The sequence below is a fragment of the Chamaea fasciata genome, unplaced genomic scaffold (assembly GCF_029207755.1).
Source record: "Chamaea fasciata isolate MVZ Bird 193981 ecotype frontalis unplaced genomic scaffold, bChaFas1.0.hap1 SCAF_3, whole genome shotgun sequence".
Classification (NCBI taxonomy): domain Eukaryota; kingdom Metazoa; phylum Chordata; class Aves; order Passeriformes; family Sylviidae; genus Chamaea; species Chamaea fasciata.
Window position 1 is genome coordinate 89,182,690 of NW_027094088.1, and position 25,170 is coordinate 89,207,859.

General features: G+C 39.4%; 1 protein-coding gene across 5 annotated transcripts; it reads right to left on the bottom strand.

Moving 5' to 3' along the window:
• Positions 1–219: 219 nt before the first annotated feature.
• BEND6 (BEN domain containing 6) lies at positions 220–25,156 on the bottom strand. 5 transcript variants are annotated; one of them, XM_066179746.1, is made up of 12 exons: positions 24,232–25,156; positions 23,265–23,356; positions 22,593–22,750; positions 11,453–11,681; positions 11,206–11,351; positions 10,597–10,695; positions 10,053–10,230; positions 8,389–8,606; positions 7,351–7,485; positions 6,881–7,073; positions 4,900–5,038; positions 220–2,370 (listed from the first exon to the last, which is right to left on the bottom strand). In XM_066179746.1, the coding sequence occupies exons 4-12, from the start codon at positions 11,646–11,648 to the stop codon at positions 2,103–2,105; spliced, it is 1,572 nt and encodes a 523-aa protein (XP_066035843.1). In that variant the 5' UTR covers positions 11,649–11,681; positions 22,593–22,750; positions 23,265–23,356; positions 24,232–25,156; the 3' UTR covers positions 220–2,102. The 5 variants fall into 5 exon arrangements, with proteins under 5 accessions (XP_066035843.1, XP_066035842.1, XP_066035844.1 ...); XM_066179745.1 differs by lacking the exon at positions 23,265–23,356 and having other exon boundaries at positions 24,831–25,156; XM_066179747.1 differs by lacking the exon at positions 23,265–23,356.
• Positions 25,157–25,170: the final 14 nt, after the last annotated feature.

The window sequence follows — 25,170 nt, forward strand, 5'->3', positions numbered from 1 at the left end:
TAAAATGACCAGCTTTATGGAAGCTGGCTTCAGAACAGTTATTAAAGAAAAAGAAAAAAAAAAAAAAAAAACACAAAAAATGAATGAGAGAAAAACTCCAACCTTGTAATGTCAGAGTGTACCACAGAGGCTGATGTAAGAAAGGGCCCATTAGACAGTGAGGACAATAAAGCAGCACTAAGACATAGTAATGTTTCATTTTATTTGATAGAAAGTCACTTCAAAAATATGATTAACTATATACATTATTATATATGCTGTACATACAATTACATATACAAAATTTACATAATAGCAAACATCCTTCTGTTACATTTTATAGATGGTAGTTAATAGCATGAGATAGAACTAACATATTTCATACCTGCTTTCATCCTGATCCTATCTACAAGGAATTGTTAGGTGAGAGATGAAAAAGGATAACAAATAACTTAATTTGTACCCCAGCCCAAACAAAAGTCTTCTCCACAGTGCATTCTATTAGTGCCTTGCTCTAGAACAGTTCGATTTGCAGCACTTCCCTTCAGCAGTATTTGGCTGATAACCTTATCTTCAGATTTTTTTTTCAGTGTTCACCCTAATATTATTTCTAAATTATTTCTGTAACTCAGATGTCCTGGAATCCTCCTTAAATCAAGCTAGATTTCTTCAACCTAATATCATTTCATTTTTCCAACCTGATTCGTCAGTTGCTTGTTTGCCATGTTTGAAATAGATTCAGCTAATAGTACTCTCAGTTGTGGGAGAAGTACCCTCAAACAGGAAAGCTGTAGTCCCAAGTGTACTCTCCTTTTCTTGTCAGCAAACTTCCCATGTCACAACCTGAAATCAGTCAGCAAGGGAAAAGAATCATAGAACCATAGAATATGCTGAGTTGGAAGGGACCCATCAGGATCATTGAGCCCAGCTCCTGGCCCTGTGCAGGACACCACAAGAGTCACCATGTGCCTGAGACCACTGTCCAAACACTTCTTGAACTCTGCCAGGCTTGGTGCTGTGACCACTGCCCTAGGGAACCTGTACCTTCCTCTCCTCCTCCTAAGGCTGTTATAGGGTTTCTGTGACTGCCAGCTGCTTCCTGGAAGAAGTGGTGTCAGATCTCAAGGGGAACTGCCCAGATACTGGCATTTTTCTGGTCCTAGTCCCATGAAGAGTATTCTGCCTGTCCACCCTTTCTCTAAGCAAGGGGTAGCATACCCAAATCAAAACACAGGGAGCAGAAGCTGGCAACTCTGCCCTTTACTAGTTTCTTCTGCAGAAGCATGCTCTATTTCCCAACTGAAGGGACCAGGCATCCTTATCCTATGGACCTTATGGTCAGGGAAGAAGAGAGAGTAAGAGCTGCTGAAGCAGCAGAGTACCAGCAGCAGCAGAATCCCTGAAAGAGAATGGCTTCCATAACTAACCAGGCTCTCCTGGAGGGCTCTTCCCTGAGCTACAAAGGAACATGGCTTCTTTTATTGCCTTTTCTACTTTGAGAGGTTAAAACATAACTGCTTCTTTTCTGTGGATATCTTGAAAATTGTAGTTTCATTGCCCTCAGAAAGTTTATTTTTTTGTTTTCCAAGTTAGTAGCAGCCTTAAACATCTATTTTATTTCTTCTCTGCTCATGTGGCCCTGTGCTTTCTACTCCTGTGCTGGCCACAGTCTTCATTTCACTAGGAGATCTTTCTACTTTCTCTTCATATCACTCTATCTTTTTTGCATTAATATACAATAGCTTTCTTTGATTGGTTAAGCAGTTTTCCTTTAAGGTGAAAGCAAGGGGAATTATGGTTCCTCATACATATTCTTTTGGTAGTACTTTAAATAATGTTTTTCTCTAACTAAGGGGAACTCGTATTCTTCAGTACAAGTTTTAATTACCACATAACATGCATATATCTTATAACATCTTAAATCCAAAGATATTAATATGCCTTCCTTTTTTTTCTAGACTATGGGATTTTAATTTGTTTGAAAAAAAAGTTCTCAGGCTTCTATCTCTGTCCACTTTTGGACACTACCATATTTCTAGTACAATTTAGATATTATTTCTTTCTTGTTTTATACTGCTTCCTAATCTCTGTTGAGCATGTGAGCTGGAATGAAACACCTTCTGTTATTCCTTGTCCGAATTCCTGAGATCCTGTCCACAACCCTGGTTGGGAGAGGGCGCTGGTGAGCTGTTGGCGAGTTGAGACTCCGCCTTAGAAGAAGTGGGTTTGGGACACTCCTGGTGACCTTCTGGGGTGCGAGGTGAAGGAGTCAGGCAGCTGTCACTTTGCAGAAGTTGTGCATTAGCAGCTGGTGAATCATCATCCTGCTGGTCTTGTGTGCAAGGAGGAACAGCCGAAGAGATGATGCCCTGAGGAGCAGCTGTTGAACCACTGTTGAGACAATTTATTACTAAGTTTGAGATATTAACATTAAATGTGCAATTAGTACTGTTCTTCGTTTCCAAGCTGCAGAGTTTGTTTCTTTGCTAATTAAATAGTTTTCTTCACTGTCACATTGCCCTTTTCCTTGTTTCATCTCAGCTTCATGGATCTGAGATGGAAACTTGCCTGTCTCATTAGATTTGACTCCAAATTTTTTCTCTTGAATCATAATTCTGCTCTAGGGAAAGATAGAGGAGGTGGGTAAGGAAGAAATAGCAGCAAGGGAAATAAAAAAAGCTGCAGCATCACCAGTTTTTAAAGTTAGTAACTTGTGTGGAGAAGTGGTTACTAAAGGTACTGCACAACAGAATTTTCTCTACCCCTCTCTACTTCATTGCTGGAAGGTGGACTGAAGGAGTAACAGTGAGATTATGACCACTTTTAAATTGTCTTACTTTTCTGATAGAGAATGTGTGTCATCTGAGTCAAAGGAATCACCAAGTTGTCTTGATTAGTTATATGGTGCTTAACTGCTTTGACAGTGAGGGAATGCTTAACGTGTAAAAAAATTCCATTATAAATGCATCAGTTCAGAAGGCACTATTCAGGCAATATCTGAATTGGTTACAATGGATTTGGACTGGATTTTACATAAGCACTGATCAATAACAGACATAAGGGCATTTTTAAAATATTGAAAGGGCATTTTTAAAATACTGAGTTTAAATTGGAAGGTCTATAGGCAGTATTAAGTAACAACCCAGAACTGGTTTTGTATAATCAAGGTCTTCCTATCAAGGCTTCAGGAATACTGTGTACATTAGAAGATTCAGGAATCAGCAAAATTTATGGATCCATCTGATGAAGATAAAGATTTTAAATATTTAAGATTTTAATACTTTCAGAGAAGACAAAATCTCTGGTTTGGTGCTGCTATTTTTCATGCCTGTGTTAAGGACAAGGAAAAATACTGCAGTGAATCATTGCATAATGTATGTTACAAATACACAGGACCTTTGATTTATGAAGTCTTCTCATCCCTAGGAGAAATGCATTAACATAGTAAACTTTATTTTTGCCAGGCTGGTGCATTTGTTTATTGTTTCCAGATGGAAAAACCTGTGTATGTGAATTTTCCTAACACTCCTCCTGTAAGTGCTTCTCAAGTAATAATTCACAGACCACTGGTGCTCCATGGAGTACTACCAGGTGGCTTCAAAAGGAATTTTAGAAGCAAAGCACTACTACTTTTCAAACATTTGTATCATAACACAGTCAGATATCTTGGGGTGCTTCTTATTTGTTGTTGTTGTTAGGGTTTTTTGTTTTGTTGTGTTGGTTTATGGTTTTTTTCTTATTAAGTGTCTTACAGTTGCAAATTTGGATTTAAAAACATGCAGGAGATAAGTGAACCAGGAAGAAGAAAAATGTTACTTCAGTATAGAAAGTCTAAGTAAGGACAAATCTCTTTTCCCTGTCACCTTATTTTAATCTCTTGCCCTGTTCCTTGCTCATTTCTTCTGGGGTTCTTGAGGAGAGGCCGAGGCAGCTGGGCCTGTTTAGCCTCAAGAAGGCTCAAGCTGATCTTGTCTATGTGCACTGATGTCTGATGGGAGAGTGTAAAGTAGATGGAGGCTCTTCTCAGTGGCAGAACCAGAGGCAATGGGCAGAAATGGAAACCCAGGAGGTCCTGTCCGAACATCAGGAAACACCATAAGGGTGGCAGAGCAGTGGTGTAGGGTGCCCAGAGAGATGGGGGAGTTTCTGCCTTTGCAGATACTCAACCAAACTCTACATGGCTCTGAGCAACCTGGTCTGGGTGACCCTGCTTGGAGCAGCAGGGACTGGACCAGCCAACCTACAGAGGTCACTTCCAGCTGCATCATTCTGTGATATGTACATTTGGTATATGTGGAAACAGTACTGTGCAAATAGCTGACTTCACCACTGTAGCCATGAGTTTGGTAATTTTACATTAGTTTAGTCATAAGGCAAAAATGCCCATAATAGGTAAGATGTTATTTAATAATTCCTCTGACCCAATAATTTAGACTCTTTTGGCAGTAAAGGATTGCCAGTTTAGCTCTCCTAGAGTACTCTTATAAATACATACCAAAGAGGTGTGATTTTCCTTATATTCACTTGTGGGTTAATTGGGGTACAACAGGTGAGATGAAAATGGAATTGACTGGTCTCTGACGAGCCAGAGAACAATAAGAAAGGTAAATGCCAAATCCAAAATAGCATATTGAGCAAAGCAACTCCATGTGTTTACTTCTGTTTTCTCCTCCAGTAATTTAATAGTCTTGTGCTGCTTTGTCTGGAACCAATAACTATTTTTGTGCAGTAATGTTAAGTTGGATTGCTTCTGTATTGTGTACTTTCTGTACAAGGTTATGGAAATATTTACTGGCTTGGTAGTGCATATGCCAAGTAGGTAAATATGTATTATCTGAATTTTAAGACTGTTTTTAGATTTTATTATTATGAAGTAATATGCAGAATTACACAGTGCAGGCATTTTTTTATTTGACTTACCAAAAGCTATGTTTCTGAAAAGCACCTGAGTTAAGATCTTTGCTTAAAATTGGCTTCTTGGTGCAATTGTTCAGTTTTTGTCCCATCATTCGCCTAATTAAAGCATCATCCGTGTTTGGAAACAACTGTTTTGTGATTCCTGCAAAATAAAGAGATTATATAAATCAGGGAAACAAGAGATGTGTGATATAAAATATATTTCTTGCATCTTTTAGAGTTCCAGCTACTTCAGCTTCCACTCTAGTTACTTCACTATCTTTACAAACTCCTTCATAGATTTTATACATGCCAGCTCCTGTTTTTCTTTGTGCCTTCCACATTGCTGTGCCTGCTCTTAGCAGACTCAAAAGGAACTCCAGGGCCACAAGGGCTTCTGTAGTGAGTGATTTGTGCCTGCTAATCCTCTGTCCTTATGTTCTGTTCTTGATCAGAGTCCTTTTCCTATCCTCATCAGTCCTTATGACTCTGAATCTTACTTTTTTTTTTTCTTCATTAATTTTCATTTGCAGGTGATGTCATTTTTTCTAACAGTTTCCCTTCTGTTTTGCCTAGCCACATTTTTTGAATGCAATAGTAAGAGGACTCTACATTAAGAATGTGATTCCTCCTCCCTTCTTTTCCATCACCTTCCCTCCCCTTGATTTCCTGCCCTTTCATTTCATTTTATTTTGAAGTCTTACAATTTCCATCCTCTTTAAATAATCTGATCTACTAACTCATTTTCTACAGTCCTAGAACTCCCAACGTTCCTTCTAATTTTTTTTTCTCCTGTATAATGTTGACACTTTTCTTTTTAAATTCCAGAGTATTCTCTTCTACCTTAACAAAGTTCTTTGATTTCTTTATAGGCTTTGCCACTGAATTCTCCACAACATGCTGTATTCCATGCCCTGATTACCTTCTCTGCTTCCCTTTTCAGTTTTGTCTGGCCACTAGCAGGATTTAGAATCATAAAATCATTTGGATTGAAAAAGACCATTATGATTGAGTTCAACCATTTTTCTCAACCCATTAAATATTTTTCATTTTTCTCAAATGTCATTCTGAAACTATGTCATCTTTCTGCCTCTAAATATATTTTTACCATCCTACACACTCTTTCCTTTTATCTCTCTTGACTTAGAGCCTTTTTTTCTAACAAGGTTCTTAAGGAAAAAAGGTTTTTGCAACTGATAACTTTTGAAACTGCTGGCTAACTTCCACAAAACTGTACTATAGTACAGGAACTGGAGTTAAGCTGAGAAGGGAACCAAGAGAACTGCAGAAGTCCAAGGGAATGGCAATGGGGGAGGAATTATAGTACTGTAATTAAGGCTATATTGTTCTAGTGTTTAGTTATAGGTGTGAATCCAATTAAAATTTGGCTTCATATGCTCACAAATTACTGTTTCCTTTAAAGCTGATACTTCCATCTGAAGTTATCTTCCATCTGAAGATACTTCCATCTGAAATTATTTTCTGTCCTAGGCACCAAATATTTTCTGCTGTGAACCTCAGCATAAATCAAATTTTGTTTGCTTCTCTGATTGCTATTTCTGTCTTCTATACAGTCTCATTTTGCCTCTAGCACTATTTAAAATGTCAGAAATCATAACACTCACTAAATTTCAGAACACAGCAGACGTAATTTAAAATTTGATCCAAGTGTGTCCTCTTTTTGTCTTCCCTTATCTGTTATCATTGTGCTCTAAGTTTGACTGTTGCAACTTAACCTTGCAAGGGCAAAAAAAATTTACAATATCACTGTGCCTGAGCAGTCACCTGAATAAAACCCACATAATTCACACAATAGAAATACTACTACTTAGCATTTCACTGGCAGTGTTTTTAACAGATGGTTTAAAAAAGCATGTAGCTGAAGAAGGAAATAGGAAGCAGCTCATCACCTGAGCAGACCAGCTGTGAAGTGTGACAGCCCCCCCCTCCGAGAAAGCCCCCTGTCAAGTCAGAGCCACATTGAGTAACGTTAACAAGTCATCACCTATGATTTCCTGAACTTCATTCTGATTCATAGCTGGTTTTGCTGCTTTATCCTTTGAAGAGGAGGACTTTGCACCTGTCAGGCTGTGTGTAGCCATGTATTCGTGTGTATAAAGTGCTTGCATCAAGTCATTTATAAATTTTTGAGGTTTGCTCTTGTTGCAAAGTGCAATCTGCCACTTTTCGATCTTGAACTGGAAAACAAAATTAGTCATAGGCATAACTATTGCAGTTTTCTGGAAATATTATACAGTATTACCACTGAAATATCTTTTTCATTTTCTATTTTTAAACCACAATTTCACAAGTAATCTCTGCAAACGGTGTGCTTGAGATAACAACACACTTGCATACCACTCAGTGTTTGGGACCATACACACAGCTTGATTGTTCTCCAGAGGGAAGTGTGGGGCAGACTAAGGACCCCATGCATCCTCGCAAACCCTTCACCAGGCCATGCTTATTACTCACTAGTGGAGACAGGACATGTTCAGACATAGCAAAATCCTTCTGCTTGCACTCCATGCAGGCTGGCTGTGGTCCAGTTCTGGCATGATTTCTGTACTGCCTTGGTAGCAGGCACTGTGCCCAAGCAAATATTCCTGCCTGTGAGCAGACATGCCCTAAGAACTGTGACATCTGGTCCTGGGCTTTGAGAGTGGCTTCTGCACACAGCAGTGGTACAGCCTAAGAATTTGAACTCTACTAATAGGCAATTTTGAGCTACATCTACAAAGGTAGGCTGCTCAGAAAATTAGGTCTTTTTATTTCTTTAAAGATGTTAGGTCAAATTTGGTGGTTTGCAATATGCAGTCAAAACATACCACGATAATTCTTAACAGATTTCTTTGGATTTTAGCACTCCATGACAACACACAAGAATGATTTGCATGGATTAGCATGACCCAGTGCATAATGCTTATGTAAATTGTGAATGCAGATGCTAGAATCATTCTTTTGATTGTGCCTTCACTTTTCTCATGTAGAGCCTTTGTGCCTTAGATTTCTCAATCATGTTCTAATTGCAGAGAATAAGGGAACTTCTTTACTCAGTATTTCTGTATACATGTATTTCTCTTTAACTGCTGGCCAGTGTCTAAAAAAGAGAAAAAACATAGCAGCCTCCAATTACAAATTAACAGTTTGAACAGACTGCTGGTATTCTTCTTAGATTTTCTTTGAAATACTGTCATTACCCTTTGGCATCCAAACAATTAGGCTGGAAGTTACCCCTGGATCTTGGTATTTTCTTCATGCATCTAGATTCTGCCCTTAGTCACAGATATGCAAGGTCACCAAAATTAAAGTGAATTTGAGAGTGTACAGGACACTGAATTAAAGATAATGCTTCTCATAGAAAGAGCATTCTGCACAAAGGGGACACATTAGTTATGTTTTCAATGCAACAATGACAAATTATTTTACCAATTGTGATTTTTTTATACTATGCTATAGCAGTAAACTTGATGCTATATAAAGTTTTATGCCTGAAATTGCCTTTTAACTGACCTGTTTTTCAGTCTGTTGCTCCTCATCTTCCACATTCAAAGTTATTGGTGAGCTGGAGTTACTATGCATAGCTGCATAGGAATCTGCTAATGGATTGTGAGATGCCTTCCAAACAGCATGTGGATGCAGACTGGACGTAGATGATGTCACTCCCCCTTTGAGCAGTGCTTCAGCCATCCCTACCAGTTCCTCAAAATGAGTGACTGCCTGTGGCAACACTAAAATCAGATGAAAAGTGAGGGGTAAAACGGTAATTGAAGCTTTCAGACTCCAATTACCTAAGCAGGGATATTTTTGCAATTAGGTTCCTACCATAATGCGAAAAACTCAAAGTAGTCGTCAGCAAAGACATTTCAATATACTTTTCTCCTCCTCTCTCAAATGCTTTCCTGCCATTCTGCTGTCCCTACCCATGAAGATCTGGCCACAGTTTCTAGAACAGATCAGTTCAGTGCAAGGCTAAGAGGAACTATTGGTTTATGCCCATCACAGCACAAAACGGACTATTTCCCTTTTTTCATTTTACAATCTCAAAATCTCTACAAGTCCCTAAAGCTATTGAATATGGGCTAAGTGATGTCTGATTTTTTTTTCCTTCAAAAAAGTTACACAGACTGCAGAGGCTTTTCGGTTTTTTTTTAATCTATAGAGAATATGTTTTAAATAACCTTTCTTCAAAGTAGTATTTTTCAAATATAAACTTCCATTCCACTAAAAAAAATCAATGCAGAGCAAAAAGGATGCAAGAGGTGACATATCAGCAAGATACAGAATCATTAAATTATAGAAAATATTGTAAAATACCAAGATACTTGCTCAGGATGCAAAGTAAATTGACTTATAAGTGTGAGAAAAGTTGTCAGACACTAAAAAAAATGTTTACAAATAATATTTTAAAAGGTGAAGATGAATGATTCAAACCAAGATGAATAATGTAAGAAATGCAGTCAGATGGGAAATGAAAATGATAAACAGTTGCAAAATCATCTGACAATAAGAAAAACCAGTTACCAGACTGTCTAGGGATGGTATGGTGTAGCTGGCAAGGGAAGGAGTAAATACTCTTTAAACCTGATTCATTCACTAATGGTTTGAAATTTTGGATTCAGTTTTGGCTGCCTCAGAGTAAGGGACAGGGACAAGTGAGAGGTGCTTCAGAGATGATCACTAAGAGATGAAGGATTCATTTACAGAGGAACAAAATATTTCATCTGTGGGAAAGAATTAAACTTGGTGCATCTGAAATTAACTCAGATTATCAGTAATGAGGAATCACCAAAGTAATTAGAAATTAAGTATTTTCAGAATAAATGAAATATCGATCAGGAAAGACTGCTGGTAAATAAGGTTAGTTGGACTGGTCGGTGAAGTATTTGAGCTTAGCCAATGGTTACACAGCATACAGAAAGGTTCTCTTGGGAACAACTGACAGGATTTAGACAGATTTTTTCATTTCTAACTCTATGATTGCATGGCCTCTGTGCATGACAGTAAGTGCTGCTGGAATTAAATGCTGCCATGTATCACAGACTTTGATGCTAATGGTGGGCCTTGATCATGTCAGGTTCTTGAGCATCCATAATTCCCATCCAAATGGCCTCTTATAAATCAAGCTTTTCCTGACCTTCAGGCTTTCCTCTTTATCAAAATACTCCCGACTTTACCTTGAAGCATCACCAGGGACTGCCTTAGGCGGCAGTTTTCTCTCATGGTATCTGTCAGCTTCCTCTTGAGACTTTTAATTTTGGCACATAGTTCTACCTTGGAGAGTTGAAATAAAGGTTCTTCATCATCGCTGCTACTTTCACTGTATAGAAAGTTGCTTCCTGAATATGATTCTCTCTGAAAAAAACCCACAAACAACTGTGATATCTGAAGCAACAACAACATAAAATAAAAGCATTAAAACTAACATTAAAATATCTGGCTAAATCAAAAAATTCTCTTGTATAAACAGACGAAGTGCATTTAAATAAAATATGTTACCAAACATAGCTATTACTATTCTTATTGAAATTAAAAATGACAGGTCAGTGTAATATGTAACTGTTAGGTACCTTTGTCTCTGTTCTCTGTTCACCAGTTTTCCAAAGCAACATCTTTTAGAACTGTTAACTTCATTATGGCAGAAATTCTATGCCTCCCTCAAAAAAACCTTTCAGACTGCTCTTGCTTAATACATCGAAATTGCTGAAAATGGATGTTTACCTGTTTGTTAATTAAAGATGTTTCAAGTTGACTCAGGATGTTGGCAGGAGCAGATGCCTGCAATGATTTCTTTCTTTTTATATGTTTCATCATCTTCCCCTGTAAAAAGTGCATAACAGTGCCTTTGCATTCCTATAGAGCCTTTCATTACAGTATTTCATAATATACCATAGATTTTTATTCACTGTGCACTTGACATTCTTGGTAAGTAGTTTTAAAAAATGCATTTGTAACTTCATTAACTTTTATGTTTTCCTTCCCTATATTTTTTTACTGCAGACCTCAGCACAAGGCACACATCAGAAAATGTGTTCCCTTCCCTTTTTTACGCACTAGTCAGATTTCTGTCTTATGGGGGGAAATGCAATGGACTTACAGAGCATCAAAGCTTTGAATAGCACTCGTCTCATGACACAAAAAAGGACAAAATCCATTGGCCTAAGTAATAGTCTGACATGTTATTTTGCTGAGGTACCATGTGAAGGCTGCCTGTATTCTTACCTTTACTCTACATCTTTTGTGTGTTGTATCATGAAGAATAAATAGTTACAGTTTATTTGGTTCCTTCATGGACCTAACAATATAAGGCACATAAAGACAGAAACTCACCTTTTCTTTATCCAGGTCACTGTCCTCACTTTCTGAAAATATCATTTCTATCCTCTTCCTCTTGCCTTTTCCAAGGACTTGTATTTTTGTAATTTCATCTGCTCGTAGTATCTTTTGCATCATTTCCACCAGCTCTTGAGGGTCATCTGAAGTGATGGAAAAGAAAAAGGCCAAAGCACAGACAATCAGGCAACTATACCTTAAAAGCAGATTTCATTTCAGACAAATATTCTGGAACTGCACTCACCACTCATGTACACAACTTTCACCAGGTGCTTTTCTGTCTTTCTTTCTCCCACAGGCCAGTTTACTAGCACGTGCTCATTAGGTTTCAGGAGCCTTTCCAGTTCATTGTCATCACAAGGGAGGTCCTGTATCCATGATGTCTCTCCAATTTGCAGTGAATTATCATTTACAAAATCAAACAGTGTGAATTTTTTCATCGTTATGTGGCTTTCTTGTCACACAGACACTTCCTGAAGGACATCATAGGAAAAACAGCAGCTATTGTATCATGCCACAGGGATGTTACAAGAGCAGTTTAAAAAGCCCTAAACAACCCTCCTTTTGCTGGATATTGGTAATTATCTTGTATGAAAATACTGTAAGAAAGTGGATACTAGCCAAGCAGTGAGTTGTATCCCCCCTGAAAGATGGGAGATGGTCTGTTCAACACCTGTACACCAGACATTTGCCTCCAAAACTAAGCACAGAAAACAGCTTTCACTCACAGCTCCCATATTACTTCTATGTTCAGTCTGGCTGGGATCTGTACTACTACTACATTTGTCTGAATCAAATTTTTAGTCCAGCCTCTGACTAAAAGGTACAGGTGTGATATAACCTTTCCCTAGAATGAAGGAAAGAGCTAGCTATACATGCTGTTAAGTGGAAGGTATGGTTATCACTTCATAGGCAGGAAAACAATTGCAGCCACAGAAAACCAACCCAGAACTACCCAGGACAATTGAGTGGGTGAGCTATGACACATCCTGGCAGTGGAAAACTTGATATACAAAAGAAATGACAGGCTAAAGACTGGAAGATAGCTGGGCTGCTTCAGGAGGATTAACAACAACAAGAAGAAACCAAACCCAAATATACAGTTAAATCATTTGCTTATAAAACAATACTTTTAAAGCAACATGCCATTCTGGGCTTTTTAAAGCACTGAATTTCTCTACCAGGAGAAGGGAACAAATCATACTTTGAGCTTTATTTTTACAATTAGGCTGATAGCCTTTTATGAAAGTGTAAATTCTAGTGGAAATGTAACCAGTTCTTTTAAGTGTTGCCATTATACTCAGAGAAGATATTTTCTACTTTAAAATTATTAAGTCAATACATAGAAAATCTGATTTTCAAACCTGAATTTTCTTTCCAGCAAACATATGGTCAATTCAAAAAGGTGAAATACTTTTACAGAGCCGAAAACTCATGAATTCCTAGATGTGACAGTGTGATTTGCGATTGACTTGGCCTCAATCAGTCAGAAGCAAATTTAGTGCCTCATGAAGAGGCTGTCAAAAAGGTAACTCAGATCTAGAAAAGGAGAATTACGTGGGGCTATTATGCCAAAGTGAGAATATCTGGCTGCACTGCTCTATGAAGTAATGTCAATTTGCTTGCAGAAGCCCAGGTTGCCACTATTCCACATATCTGTGCTATGCCTCAACAGAGATGGCTTTTCATACAGAGGTGAACTGTTAATTTGCAAAAGACAGCTGCAGTCTTGTCAACATGTTTACCGATACAATGGGGCAACTGTATAGATAAGAAATCACCATTAAAAGTATTTAATCAAGCTTTTATGCAGAATGTGTTTAGTGTGATTGCAGTAGGATTGTTAGGTATTGCCTCACTGGAGAAAGGAGACTGTGTTTGCAAGAATTGACTTTACTTTTTTTTTTAAAGATCAGGAAACATCCATCTCATGCAAATTTTGGTAAAGGAAGCAGCCTGAATATCTCTGCCTAGCATGACTCACGAGGGACCTCATTCTGCCACTGATCCATGCTGGATGGATCCTCATACCACAGACAGGGATCATTCAAATGAATTAACAAATAGACAAAACAGAACCCAAAGAAAGAAAAGTTTCAGCACTGACCTCTCTATGGACAGGTAAGGTCCAAACTGGAAGTGCATGTTCGTCTGAACAACAAAATACCAGATTTGAAACAAGTGGAGTATGCAATCATTTGGGCATCAGTATTCTTCCTTCTTTTTCAAAATGCTTTTTAGTATATACTTCACTTAGCTTAACACTTCTCATCTGGCTCAAAGATGTTACTTCTGCCACCGATCAACCCAGCATAGCAATCTCCACCACCCAGTTCTTTGATTCTCAAACAAAGTACTTTAATATTTCCCCCCTTGGCCTTGGCAGTTGTGAGCTACTTCTTTACCCTCCTAAAAGCCCACATAAGAGCAACAGAATTGCAGCAAAGTTAGAGCTGCCGGTGTGCTAAGTCTAACAACTGATTGATTGACTTCTATACATTTTTAATGTTTCCCTGCAGTCCTCTAACAGTTTGTCTTTTATCTCACATTTTGTATTGAGACAAATATTCTCTGAGTTGTGGGACATCCTTGTGGTCTGAGCTTGTACAGGTTTTAGCCAGCCAGCCCAGGATTTCCAGAGGTACCCCGAATACACAGGCTGTTCACAGCGTGCAGGGCAAGTGACGATTCCCCATGGCACTAAGGCCTAGTCATGTACACACTGTGCCAGTACCACGCACAACAGTACCAAGTCCAACAGCTTTTGGAAGGGATCAGACTTGCCTACATTTTAAAACAGCTTAATGGAGCCAATGGAAGCATGGACTTCTGGATGTTTAGAGCTCAGGAGAGCAGCCTGGTGTCACTGGTAGATGCTGTGAAGCACATGGACAACAAAATCTCTCACACAGTCTCTACACCAGGCAAGCACCTGGATCCATGAAAATACATTCTGCACTTTAACCTAAGGACAGTTTTTACCACGGTCATGGCAGGATGTGGAGCTCAGCAATTTATCTAAAGTTCTTCTGAGCTGACAAGATTCTTGCCTGTGGTCAGAGGGTGGACTAACAGCTAAACCAGTTTCACTAAGGGCCTTAACAGCTGCCATATTCTCACAGCATGCTGAGAGAAGGAATGTTGCTGTTGTGTTTAAGGGACCAAGGCAGGAAAGCCTTGGTTAACAGCAACTGGCCAGGCCCCCTTTTCTCTGCTGCAGCTCTACTGGACATAAGCCCAGCTGCTTGTGTTATGGGTAAAATTATGAAATCATTACATTGCCAAAAAAAAGGAACAGAGTAGTAGTTGATTCTGAGTATTTTTATGTTATGGAGCAACGCCTTCAGCTCCTGCAGTAGACATTAATCCAACTATGTCTTGTCACAGAATTTATTGTGACAATCCATGGGCCCTGGGGATAACACCTAACTGTCTGCTGCCATCATCTCTAGCCAGTGAATAAAGGGAATGGAAAGGTAGAACAAAATGTCACTAATAAAGGAGAGGAATAGTGAAACACTTCACTTTCTGGAAGAACAGTGCTGCAGTGTTTTCTCACCCTGACCTTCCACAGGAGTCAATGTGAAGCTTGTCCAAGTCAGGACTGCTGGAGATGCTTCCCTCTAAAATCTTACTTGCCAAAATGGATCAAAGGCAAAATATAATGTATCATCAGAAAATAAACAGAATGACTTGGGGACTGGCATTAACCTTACCAAACTTTTACTGCCTTAAAAGGGAGAGGTTGTCTAGCCACATTTGGCTCAGTCACTGCAGAAAGGCAGGTGATTCATCTCACCCTATGACATGTGTCTGAAAGACAGCAGATGACTTACTGTCTGGGACAGCCTATTTCTCTCCACCAACTACTCAGTGACTACAGAGTTGCCGTGTCTCCTTCTGAAAGCTAGCCTGGTCCAACCCATCTTGTATTAGCTTTTTATAGTTTTGAATGGATTTTGAATAGTAGGATAGATTCCACTAGACCAGCAGAAGCTATTGAGAGCCAAAAGGATGACATATGAAATCGGTTAAAGTTTTAAATCTTTCTAACATAGTTCTGCAAGTCATCTAGTAAGATTTCTGACACTGAATGCTTTGTTCAGTGGTTCATTTGGAGGAAACATTATCATTCACAGGCATTACACTGTGTGCAGCTACGAACCACAGAGACAACTATATGACCTTTGAAAGCCACTTATGCTTTACAAGTTACTTAATTCTGCTATATGCTCCATTTGAAAACACTACTGATTTGAGTAATACTGCAATGCAAATTTATGATTTTTCACTATTCTAGGTCATTTGTAGAAGAGAAAAAAAGAAAAAGGAAGGAGCCATATAATTTTAAAGTTCTGCAGAGGAAACATTAATTGGACTCTTAATTTTTACAAACATGTTAACACCTCACATACTGTACAAATGCTATAAATTTGTAATTGTAATATTATTACTAAGCAACAGAAAAAGCCAGAACCAAACCAAACCAAACTCACAAAAGAAACCCCAAGCCACGAAAAATCCACAAAGGTCACTTAAAGACATATCTCACCCCTTGTCTGACACAGTCTGTTCCATTCAGCCAGAGAACTGGCAGATGGCATGCTGAGATCATTATTTCTCCTTTCTTTCAGTAAACACTGTGCAAAGTGTTACAAGTTTACAACATGAGATTGCACACCCACCTGACGAGTCTGATTCTGTTGGCTTAGAACAGGGCTTTGACACTGGCTTCAGCAAATCAAGGAACTGTACCACAACCATGTAACACAGATCCATAATTATGGTAAATGGTCAGGCTTGTGACAGAGTTGCCTTAAGTCAGTGAAGGACTGATGAGACTGGTTGAGAAAAACATGAGATGTGCCGCTGCTTATCTTATACCTGGCTGGAGCAAGGCATAAGGACTGAACGATACCTGGGTGGAATGGAAGTCTCAGAGAAGCCCAGAGAAAACTTGCACCTCTCTACCAGCCTCTGTGCATTTCTTATTATAAATGTGGTCCTTTAAGGAGACAAGGATGTACTCAAAGACTTTCTAGTGAAGGTCAGATAGCCTTTTCTGCCGCCTCAGCAGGTGGAGGAGGACCAAAGTGTTTATTGTACCTTTTGTGTCAACTATAAATTCTGACTGAAAATAACCAAGATCCTCATTAATCCCTGTTTGCATATTCACTTTTACATCCTAAGAATGCAAATGAAAAGAAATTAAAACATGCCTTACATGTATGATCATAACCATCAAAACCCCATCTGTAACATTAAGGAAGGGGGGGCTGGGGGCAAAGAAAGAAAAAAAAGAGAGGGGGAAACACTTCTGCTTACTTGGAATCTTGGTGGACTGTCCTCCCCTGAAGGGATGCCTGTAGGTAAGCTTTGTGCCTCCAGTGCATTGTAAAGACCTGTGAATATTTTTGTATTTCTATCTATATATCACTAATAGATGTCTCTTACTATCACTTGCTGTAGTGATGATATACTGTAGTTAGTGCAATTCTGTCATCAGCAATCCTGAACCTGCTTTCCTGTTACTTCAGGAAACTGTACTTTTTGTGAATCTGGACTATGAAAGTTTTTATTAAACTCAGATCTATAGTATTGAACTGATAAACAGCACTATTTGGAAGTCTGTGATCATGCAAGTTCTTACTGAACTCAATCAGGCTGGTGATGCTGAATCAGTTCTAATCAGAAGCTAAGCCCAGCTGCACCTAACCCCTCTGATTGCTGAGGACCAGGTGGAAAACAAGGGGATTTATTTTAGGACAAAGATCTGTAGCCTTAATGCAATACATAATAAATACATAATAAAGCTAATATTTTATTATGTACTAACATTTTATATTATTTACCCTCTGAGTTCAGCCTTCAATTATCCCAGTTTTCCTTGGGAAAAAAAAAAACCCAACAAATTAAACCCAAACTTAATTTGTCTTAAAATTAATCTACTTCATAAAACCCTATTTATTTCCAATTCAGCATGAGTGGTAGTGACAGATTTGGTTTGTGTTATTTAGACTGTGATGTTTTACATTGAATTTGTCAGAATATTAAATATAATGTTGATAGAAAACTTGGGCTGGACTGAAGTCTCAAAATTCCCAATAGCAAATGTATGATGGAAAGCATGACCATATTTAAATAAGTTATATGCCCCGTTATAGGTTCTAATCTTTTTTACCTGAAACCAGTGTAAGATTTACTAATGAATGCTGTGAAATTAGGTGCTGTCAGAATACAAAAGTGTGTTACTGCTCAAAAGATTTACAGTGCAATATCTTAGTCATTTCTGGGAAAGGATGATTCAAAAGCACAAATCTGCAGCTCTCAGCTGAGAAATACAGAGTACAGATTTTCCAGAATCATCACTATCGCTGTGTTCCAAATTCAGCTGGCAATCTGGGGGAGCATCTATCAGAACACTATTGCAACTCTTAAGACTATAAATGCACAGAAATGATCCCACTTGTCTTCCACAGGAGGGATAAAACTCCATGATTTTATTCCTGATAGTCAAGAGGTCACTTCCTCACTGCAGATCACTATACTGGTGTGACTCGCTGTGAAATCACCTGAGATACTTTTCTAAGAAGTGATGCTATTCATGGTAAAGCAGCAGCTCTGGCCTTATTTACCCAGATAGCCTGCTTGACTCTAAACCCTCAGTAGCATTTACAACTCACAGGATTACACAGAGAACCTGGTGCAAACCTTGTACCCACATTCTAAAATCTATTGAGTGACACAAGGAATTCATGAAGCCATTCTTATTTTTACAACAGTGACCCCCTCCTACATTTTAGCAACCTGGGAGTTCTATAAAATAATATTAATATCTAAATGTGCCTTTGTAGGACTGTGGCTTGAATCAAAAGCTTGAAGAAATCTATTGGACAAGCTCTGATTTTTGCATCAAACGATTATTTTATTTGTTAAATTGAGTGCTAAGAAAGGCTTAATAATGAATTTTTAATCAGGTATATTTACTATGTCTGGAAGTACTAAACTTTTGTTCTAACCAATAATTTATTCAACTAGTGAATAATTTATTCAACTAGTGAAACATGGCATTCATTTTAATGGATTTCAAGATAAGCTAGCATCAGTACTGGGTTTTCGGTACAGGGTTCAGTTCTAGATTAAGATGCTTACATTTAGGTGTCACTGGTGCACCACATGTCTTAAGTTATTGCTGTAATCACTGGAGTAGCAGGGGTCACTTTGGATTTCTAAGCAGATGTCTAGAACCACTGTTACTTGCTTGACCTTCAGCTGCTACTCTAGAAGTACAAATCTCCCACAGGTTTTTTTAATCACAACTGTCATTCTTTTGGAGATGTCTCAGCCTTGAGCAGCTCCAACAGTCATAAGTGTGAAGTCCCTGCTCAACACAGTTAAAGCTTCCTGGAGAGCAATTCAGCTTTTTTCAACTGCTGTAGGGTTCAACTCAGTGGCCTAAAAATAAATGCATGGTGCAATCTTAGATACCATAAATTATTATGCCTGGCTTCCAGCTGCCTCTTCTGATGGGCACAGACTTCACACAGGGCTTGGACTCTCTTTTGGGTTTACAGTGGTGGTTACTAGCTCCAGGCACCTCAAATGGCACTAAACACCAATTCAGGGAAATGCCTTGTTGTCTGAGCCTCGATGATTTACCCAAGTTTAAATAGGAGCCTACATATCTCCTATGCCTATAAACCATGTACATTTATTTAACTGTACTTTAATCCCACACTCAGGGAAGGATTCACATTAAGGTAACAAGATGCCAAGTAAGATGCAGTAAGCTATCTTAATTCTACATGACAGATTAGAATCTTTATTAAATAGCTATTTCACAGCTGACAGATGGAGAATTAATACTTCAATTTTCTTGTTTGTAAATGCCATGCATAACAAAATGTATTATTATACAGACCAAGAAATAAATCTATTTATTGAACTGGATGAAATACCTATGCTACAGGAGTTTGAATAATCCCAAGAAAGCTCTTTCCATGCAGGTTAATATATCCAAACACTTAGAAGCAATAAGTAGCCTGGAAAGAGAAACAGTCAACACAGTTCTGTAAAGTCAAACACTTGGTCGTGCTCATTATGACCTGGTTTGGGTAATCCAATACAATCCATTTAAGAGGTCCCAAATTATAAACATTAAGGAACAGTGATGCATCACTTATCTTGTCTAAAGATGTTTATGGGATCATTAGAGAAAGTTTGACCACATGCAAATCAGTGCTGAGGTGCAATAATTGTGCCCTTGCTCCATGCAACAGCCCAAGCAGTCAAATAACCTTTCCCTAAAAGGCTGAAAAAATATTAAACATACTTTCCATATGCAATTAATGCACATTCAAACTGGACTTATTCAAACAAACCCTCTGATAACCTGATATGAGAGGTTATAAGAGGATGCATCTTACTCTTTTTACAAGGTAGTAGAAACTTTATCTTTCATTCTACCCCAAAACATTACTGTTGGTGGCATTCTCCCTTCAACTCTTAAAAGCAAAGAAGTGAAATAGCAACTAGAAAATTCCAGGCTTGACTTTTGGTCAGTATTTAATAACTCAGCAGCATCTTTACTATCTCTACTTCTATGTCTTTACTGGCTGTCATGGGTGAGTGATCATAGATGAGAAGTCATGCCTGATTAATACTCAAAGTGCTTGCTCTTTTACTCCAAAGCTCTTCCCCAATTGCTCTGGTTTTGCAGCATTTTAGTAGGTAGGAGGAGAAAAAAAAAATCTGCATTACTATTAAAGGCCATGAACTAGAAAAAGAGGCATATATACTGTCCTCTTACTCCAGGGAACATTACTTCAACTAATAGTAATTCTGCATGCATTTAAGAGAATTGACAGCAAAGCATCTTCCCTGCAAGGATAAAAACATCAAAACTTACTAGAGCTACTTTTTTTCCTTCCTGTAAAATTAAATGTTTTTTTACTGTATGTAGTTCAACCTAACTTTATAAAGTAATATAATAGTGGAATGACAAGTGCTGTATATCAGTCTGAAACAATCCTTAAACAACTTTCAATTATATAGTTAAAATAGTAATGAAGTGCAATTCCCTCTGAGATGTAAGGCTACATACAGATTGACAACTGCTACTTTAAACACTGCCAAAAATGAATACAGAGCAAATTTCAACCAAGGACAAAGGGGCACACTGCTGCTGTAATAAAAAACAGTGCCATAGGAGCTTCAGCAGTATATTTCCATCTAGGCTCAAGAACAGCCTCTCTGTCTACAAAATCAATTAATGCCCACAGAATTCCTGCCAGCATTTTCCCAGCAATACTATGAGCCATGAGTGTACAACTGTATGGCTCATTCTCCACTTGATTTACATTCAGTCTAATAAGCAGAGGGAATTTAAATATGCAAGTTGTTTGAGCTGATGAAATCACAAAACAGGGACAATTACCTCTGTATATACAAATCTGACAAGAATTTGGTTTTACAGGATCACCTGTAACACCTGCAGAAGGCAAAATGTTTCAGCCATGGAGGGGTTTAGTCTGTAGCACTGGAATCACAGAGTTTGGTCTTGAGTAAACCATACAACCTTTAAATTTATATTTCACCTTTTCTTTTCAATGAATCTGAAATAATAATACACATTTACCTAATTTCAAAGATATTTTGAGAATCAACTAATGCTGGTGTGCCTTTTAACCACTTGAAGCACTGTATAGAGTAAACAATTTAGCAAGTTTTGAAGAATGAAGATTTGTAATAACCCTATTGAATTTAGAACATATCATTTCACATAACAGATTTCTTTTAAATGGGTTGCCTTTAAGCCAGCACATGTTATTCTTTCAACTGAAGAAAGTGTTTTATAAGGTTTAATCATCTACCAGAAACTCTCATGACATTTCCTATGGTATGTTTAAGCTGCTAGTGTAGCACTGATGGCATCGTGTAATCTGAGAGTAGAATATTGAGGGGAAAAATCAATTATTTCATCAAAAGAAGTTGATAACACTCAGATTCTATGATGCCTTCTGTATTTTATTTGCTTGCATCTTTGCTTTTTACTGTATTTACTTTGGTTCTTGTTTGATGAGGAAAAACTCAAATATTTTGTTAGAAAGTATTAGATGATTAGAGAACCCTTCTAACCAGTTAAGTAGTTATTTAGGCAGAATATTTTATTCAATTATAATTAATTAGTACAAACACAGTCCTTAAAGCATACCTACATACCAATGAAAAGAGATGATGTTACCCTTTCACCCACTCAGCTGCTCTTCTGAAATCATTTCATGCATCATCTCATATTCCTATGTCCACATCACCAGATTCAGCATGTGACCTTGTTCCCTCAGCTCACTGATACAGGGAGTCTTACAGCTGCAAAAATGAGGTCCACAAGGCCTCAGTCTGCAGGAGCAGAGGTATCTTCACAGAGCTGTGGAGTGCCCTTGAATCCCATGACTCACACTGGGGGAGGTCAGCAGACCTCTGCAGACATGGTTTCTCCACTCAACGTGCCCTCACATTTTCTTTTTGAATTTTTTTTTGCCTATCAGCCTAACCTATGGCACTCAGCTAGAATTTTTAGTTTTTTTTTAAAAAGTGTGGCTGCATATCACCTAAATTATCAAGGAATAGCCACTAGCCCAGAGACTGCTGCAATTCTGCAAGCAGGACAAGGGTAAGGGAAGAAAGGATCTTCTCCTTCAGCCTTGCTGGGCAAGACTGCTAAGTCAGAACAGGCTAGCATAAGAGACCTGCTGAAAGAATATTTGAGGTCAACACCGCCTTGTCTCCCTGCAGGAGGGCTACTGCTGCTACAGCACATTCCCTGTTCAACTCTTATATTAAACTGCAGGAGTTTGACACAATTTCCATGTTGTTTCCCCACCTCACACAACTTGAGAAAATAGGTAAACTGCATTCAAGAGTAACCGTAACCACAGAAACATCCTCCTGTGCTCTTCCACTTCCAAATATTTGCTGGTCACCTCTTCTCTGTGGGTTCTCTGAAGCAGAACTTTCCTTTTTTGATCCCTCTGCCCAAGTAATTATCACCACCTCATCCCTCAGCATTGCTCAAGTGAAAGGCTGCTTCCTGCACTGCTGGCAAAAGCTTCAGCCATGCCAGTGACTTTGTTACTGCTCTGTTTATCTGTGGTCCCCATCAAAACAAGCACCTGCAGAGGACCCTACATCCTACCTGCTCACATCTATGCAAAAGTGCACTCACATTAGGTGTACTCCGAAATGGCAGCAGGACCCCTTGCTTACTGCAGAATCAATAATTGCCTTCTTAGATTATAAAACACTCAATTCCACTTCTCAACAACCTCTGACCTCCCCTCCCATTCCACTCCCTCTGATCACAGTTAGTCTCAAGACTTTGTTACCTTCTTTTACTTCTTCTCTGCAATGGCTTCACCTCCAGGATTTCCCCTCTGAGATCAAATCTCAGATGAGAGGTTTTGTTTTAACCTTCTCTCTTCATTTCTTTTGTCTTCTCTGTTTATCATCCTTAAGATTTAGGAAAAGTCCCCTAAAAAACATTCTGTAAAGAATCTTAGATTAAAAGTGTGTTACATATAAAATTTCTCTTAAATTCTCTTTATTACTATTTGGGGAAACAAAATTACTTACATATAATTTGCTTATTTTTAATGTGTAGTAATTTCAGCCATTTAAACTTTATTCACCATGGAAATAATATTTTAACCACATTACCATACCCTGCAGTATTTAACAACCACAGAGCAGTAATGAATATAAAGAGAGTCAGAGCAGCAATTTGGTGTACATGTGAGATAGTTGACTTGAAAGCCTGGAGCAGCAGTTCTCTGAAAAATCATGCATGTCAGCATTTCTTGTACTAAACTGTACTCTCTTCTGCATTTGAAAAAAAAAAAAATTAAGCATCTGTCATGAAATTTATTATATCCTTTTGGAAAAACATTATCCTCAGGACACCAGTGAGCTCTAGCTCTTAGAAGGGAAAAGCTGTAAACCTTAAACTAAAAAGCTTTCACTAGAGATTTGTCTGTCAGATGATTTCTATGCACCGTTACCTGAGAACGATGTGAGAAGAACCCTTCCCCCTCAGTTCTCTGTGATTTACCGTGCAGTCACTGCCGTGCTACTTTTGCTCTATCATCCCACTCTGAAACAATAAATCAGTGCAGAGCTAAAGGTGTCGAAAAGTTTCCTGCTCCCGAAATCTCCTGCAGCATGGCACTGCAGCATGATGCCAGGAGGGTCACACCAATTTGTGTCATGTTTCAGTGAGGTAACATGGACCTCTTGAATAATCTCCAGGTAATCTGCATTAAAACCATTCTACTGCAGTGTACTGCGGTATTAGGAAAGATTTCAATATTGCACCACGTGATGCAACACAACCTTACAGCATTTGGCAGTTTCTAGGCAGTCAGGGAAAGCTTCGAATCCATGGCTGCAATGTAGCAACTTTCCATTTTACAAAGTAATAGGACAGACTGTTTTGGCTCTCTGTTGCTGTATAGCATAAAATGATACAAAATTCCTGGAATAAATTATTATAGACCTAAACTCCATTTTTTTTCCTTTTTTTACTTACAACCCTCCCCCCCCCCCCCCCCATCATGATCACCTTTCAATGATAACAGATTTCCTTAACCTTAAGGGTACAGGAAAGTGTTACAATATTATTAGCCCAGTGATAAATTAATTTCACTAATCTAGAGAATATTTCTCCTGTTTTTATTTAAGCTACCACAGATACATTTCCCTCTCTGTCTTTCCAGCTTGCATATTTTTTTTAGTTTAACTTAAATTGACACGTACGCTTTTCTGTAGCTTCATGTCAGACATCTAAAGCAGTAACATTTCAATGTTTCTCCAATATTTACACAGAGATTTTAATTATTTCTACGAAGTTTTGGAAATGCTCTTCAGATTTACGCGCTCACATCAAAGAGACATGAAAAGCACTTGAGTTTTGCCTTGAACGAACCTTTTCCCCCAGTAACAAGAGTAAATGCAATATTGCAAAATTACCTGGCTATATTTTCAGCGATTTTTTTTTTTCTTCTGTGTGTCTGTGAGGGATTTTAGCACTGCATTTTCAAACATCTCTGAAGCAGTCTTTGGAAGTCTGGGCTATCACAGTAACAACTACAGAGGTAGAAACAGCGACCTAGGCGAACTCTAGTTATCATCTGCATTAGCGACCTGCACATGGCAGGATTTTGATGCTGCACCAGCGGCGACCGGGCGGTGGGCGAAGGGCACGGGGCTGACATTGGCTGCAGCGCGTTGCAGTTTCCTGCAGTGCGAGGGTCCCTGCGGCTGCTGCCCTGCACAGCCGCGCGTGGGGCACGGCCGGCCAGCGCACGCTGCCCCGTCCCGCTCGCACTGAATGCCGGCATCGGGGACACGGGGCAGCTCCGCACGAGGGCCCTGGTCACCTTGTCAGGATGGATCTCATTATTTCCCAATCCCTTGCCCCGCCACGAAATCGGCCTCGACCGACGCCTCGGGTGCAGGGTACGCCACAGACCCCCTTCCCACACGGACCTGCGCGGGCGCTCGCCGCTGCCGACACCCCGCGCCCCTCGGTCGCAGCCCCTCTTTTCCCTCGGGGGGTCCCCCGGTACCTCGCAGCAGCCATTTTCCGACTCTCTCAGCGGCTCCAGCAGTGATGTCACCGGCCGAGACCCCTCGGCGGCGGGATGCACGGCTCCGTATTCCTTCCTCCCTCGCGACACCGGCGGCACCTTCTTCTTTTTCCTTCTCCTCCTCCTCCTCCTCCTCCTGCCGCCCCGCCCCGCCGTGCCCGCGCCGGCTGCCATGCGGCGCCCGGCCCCGCCCCGCCCGCCGATGCCCGCGGGCGCTCCGGCTCTGCCCGCCGCGCTCCCCGCTCCCGGCAGCCGTGCGGGCACCGAGGGGCAGCCCCACCGCAACCATCGCCGCGGCGGCGGCTGCTGAGTCACGGCC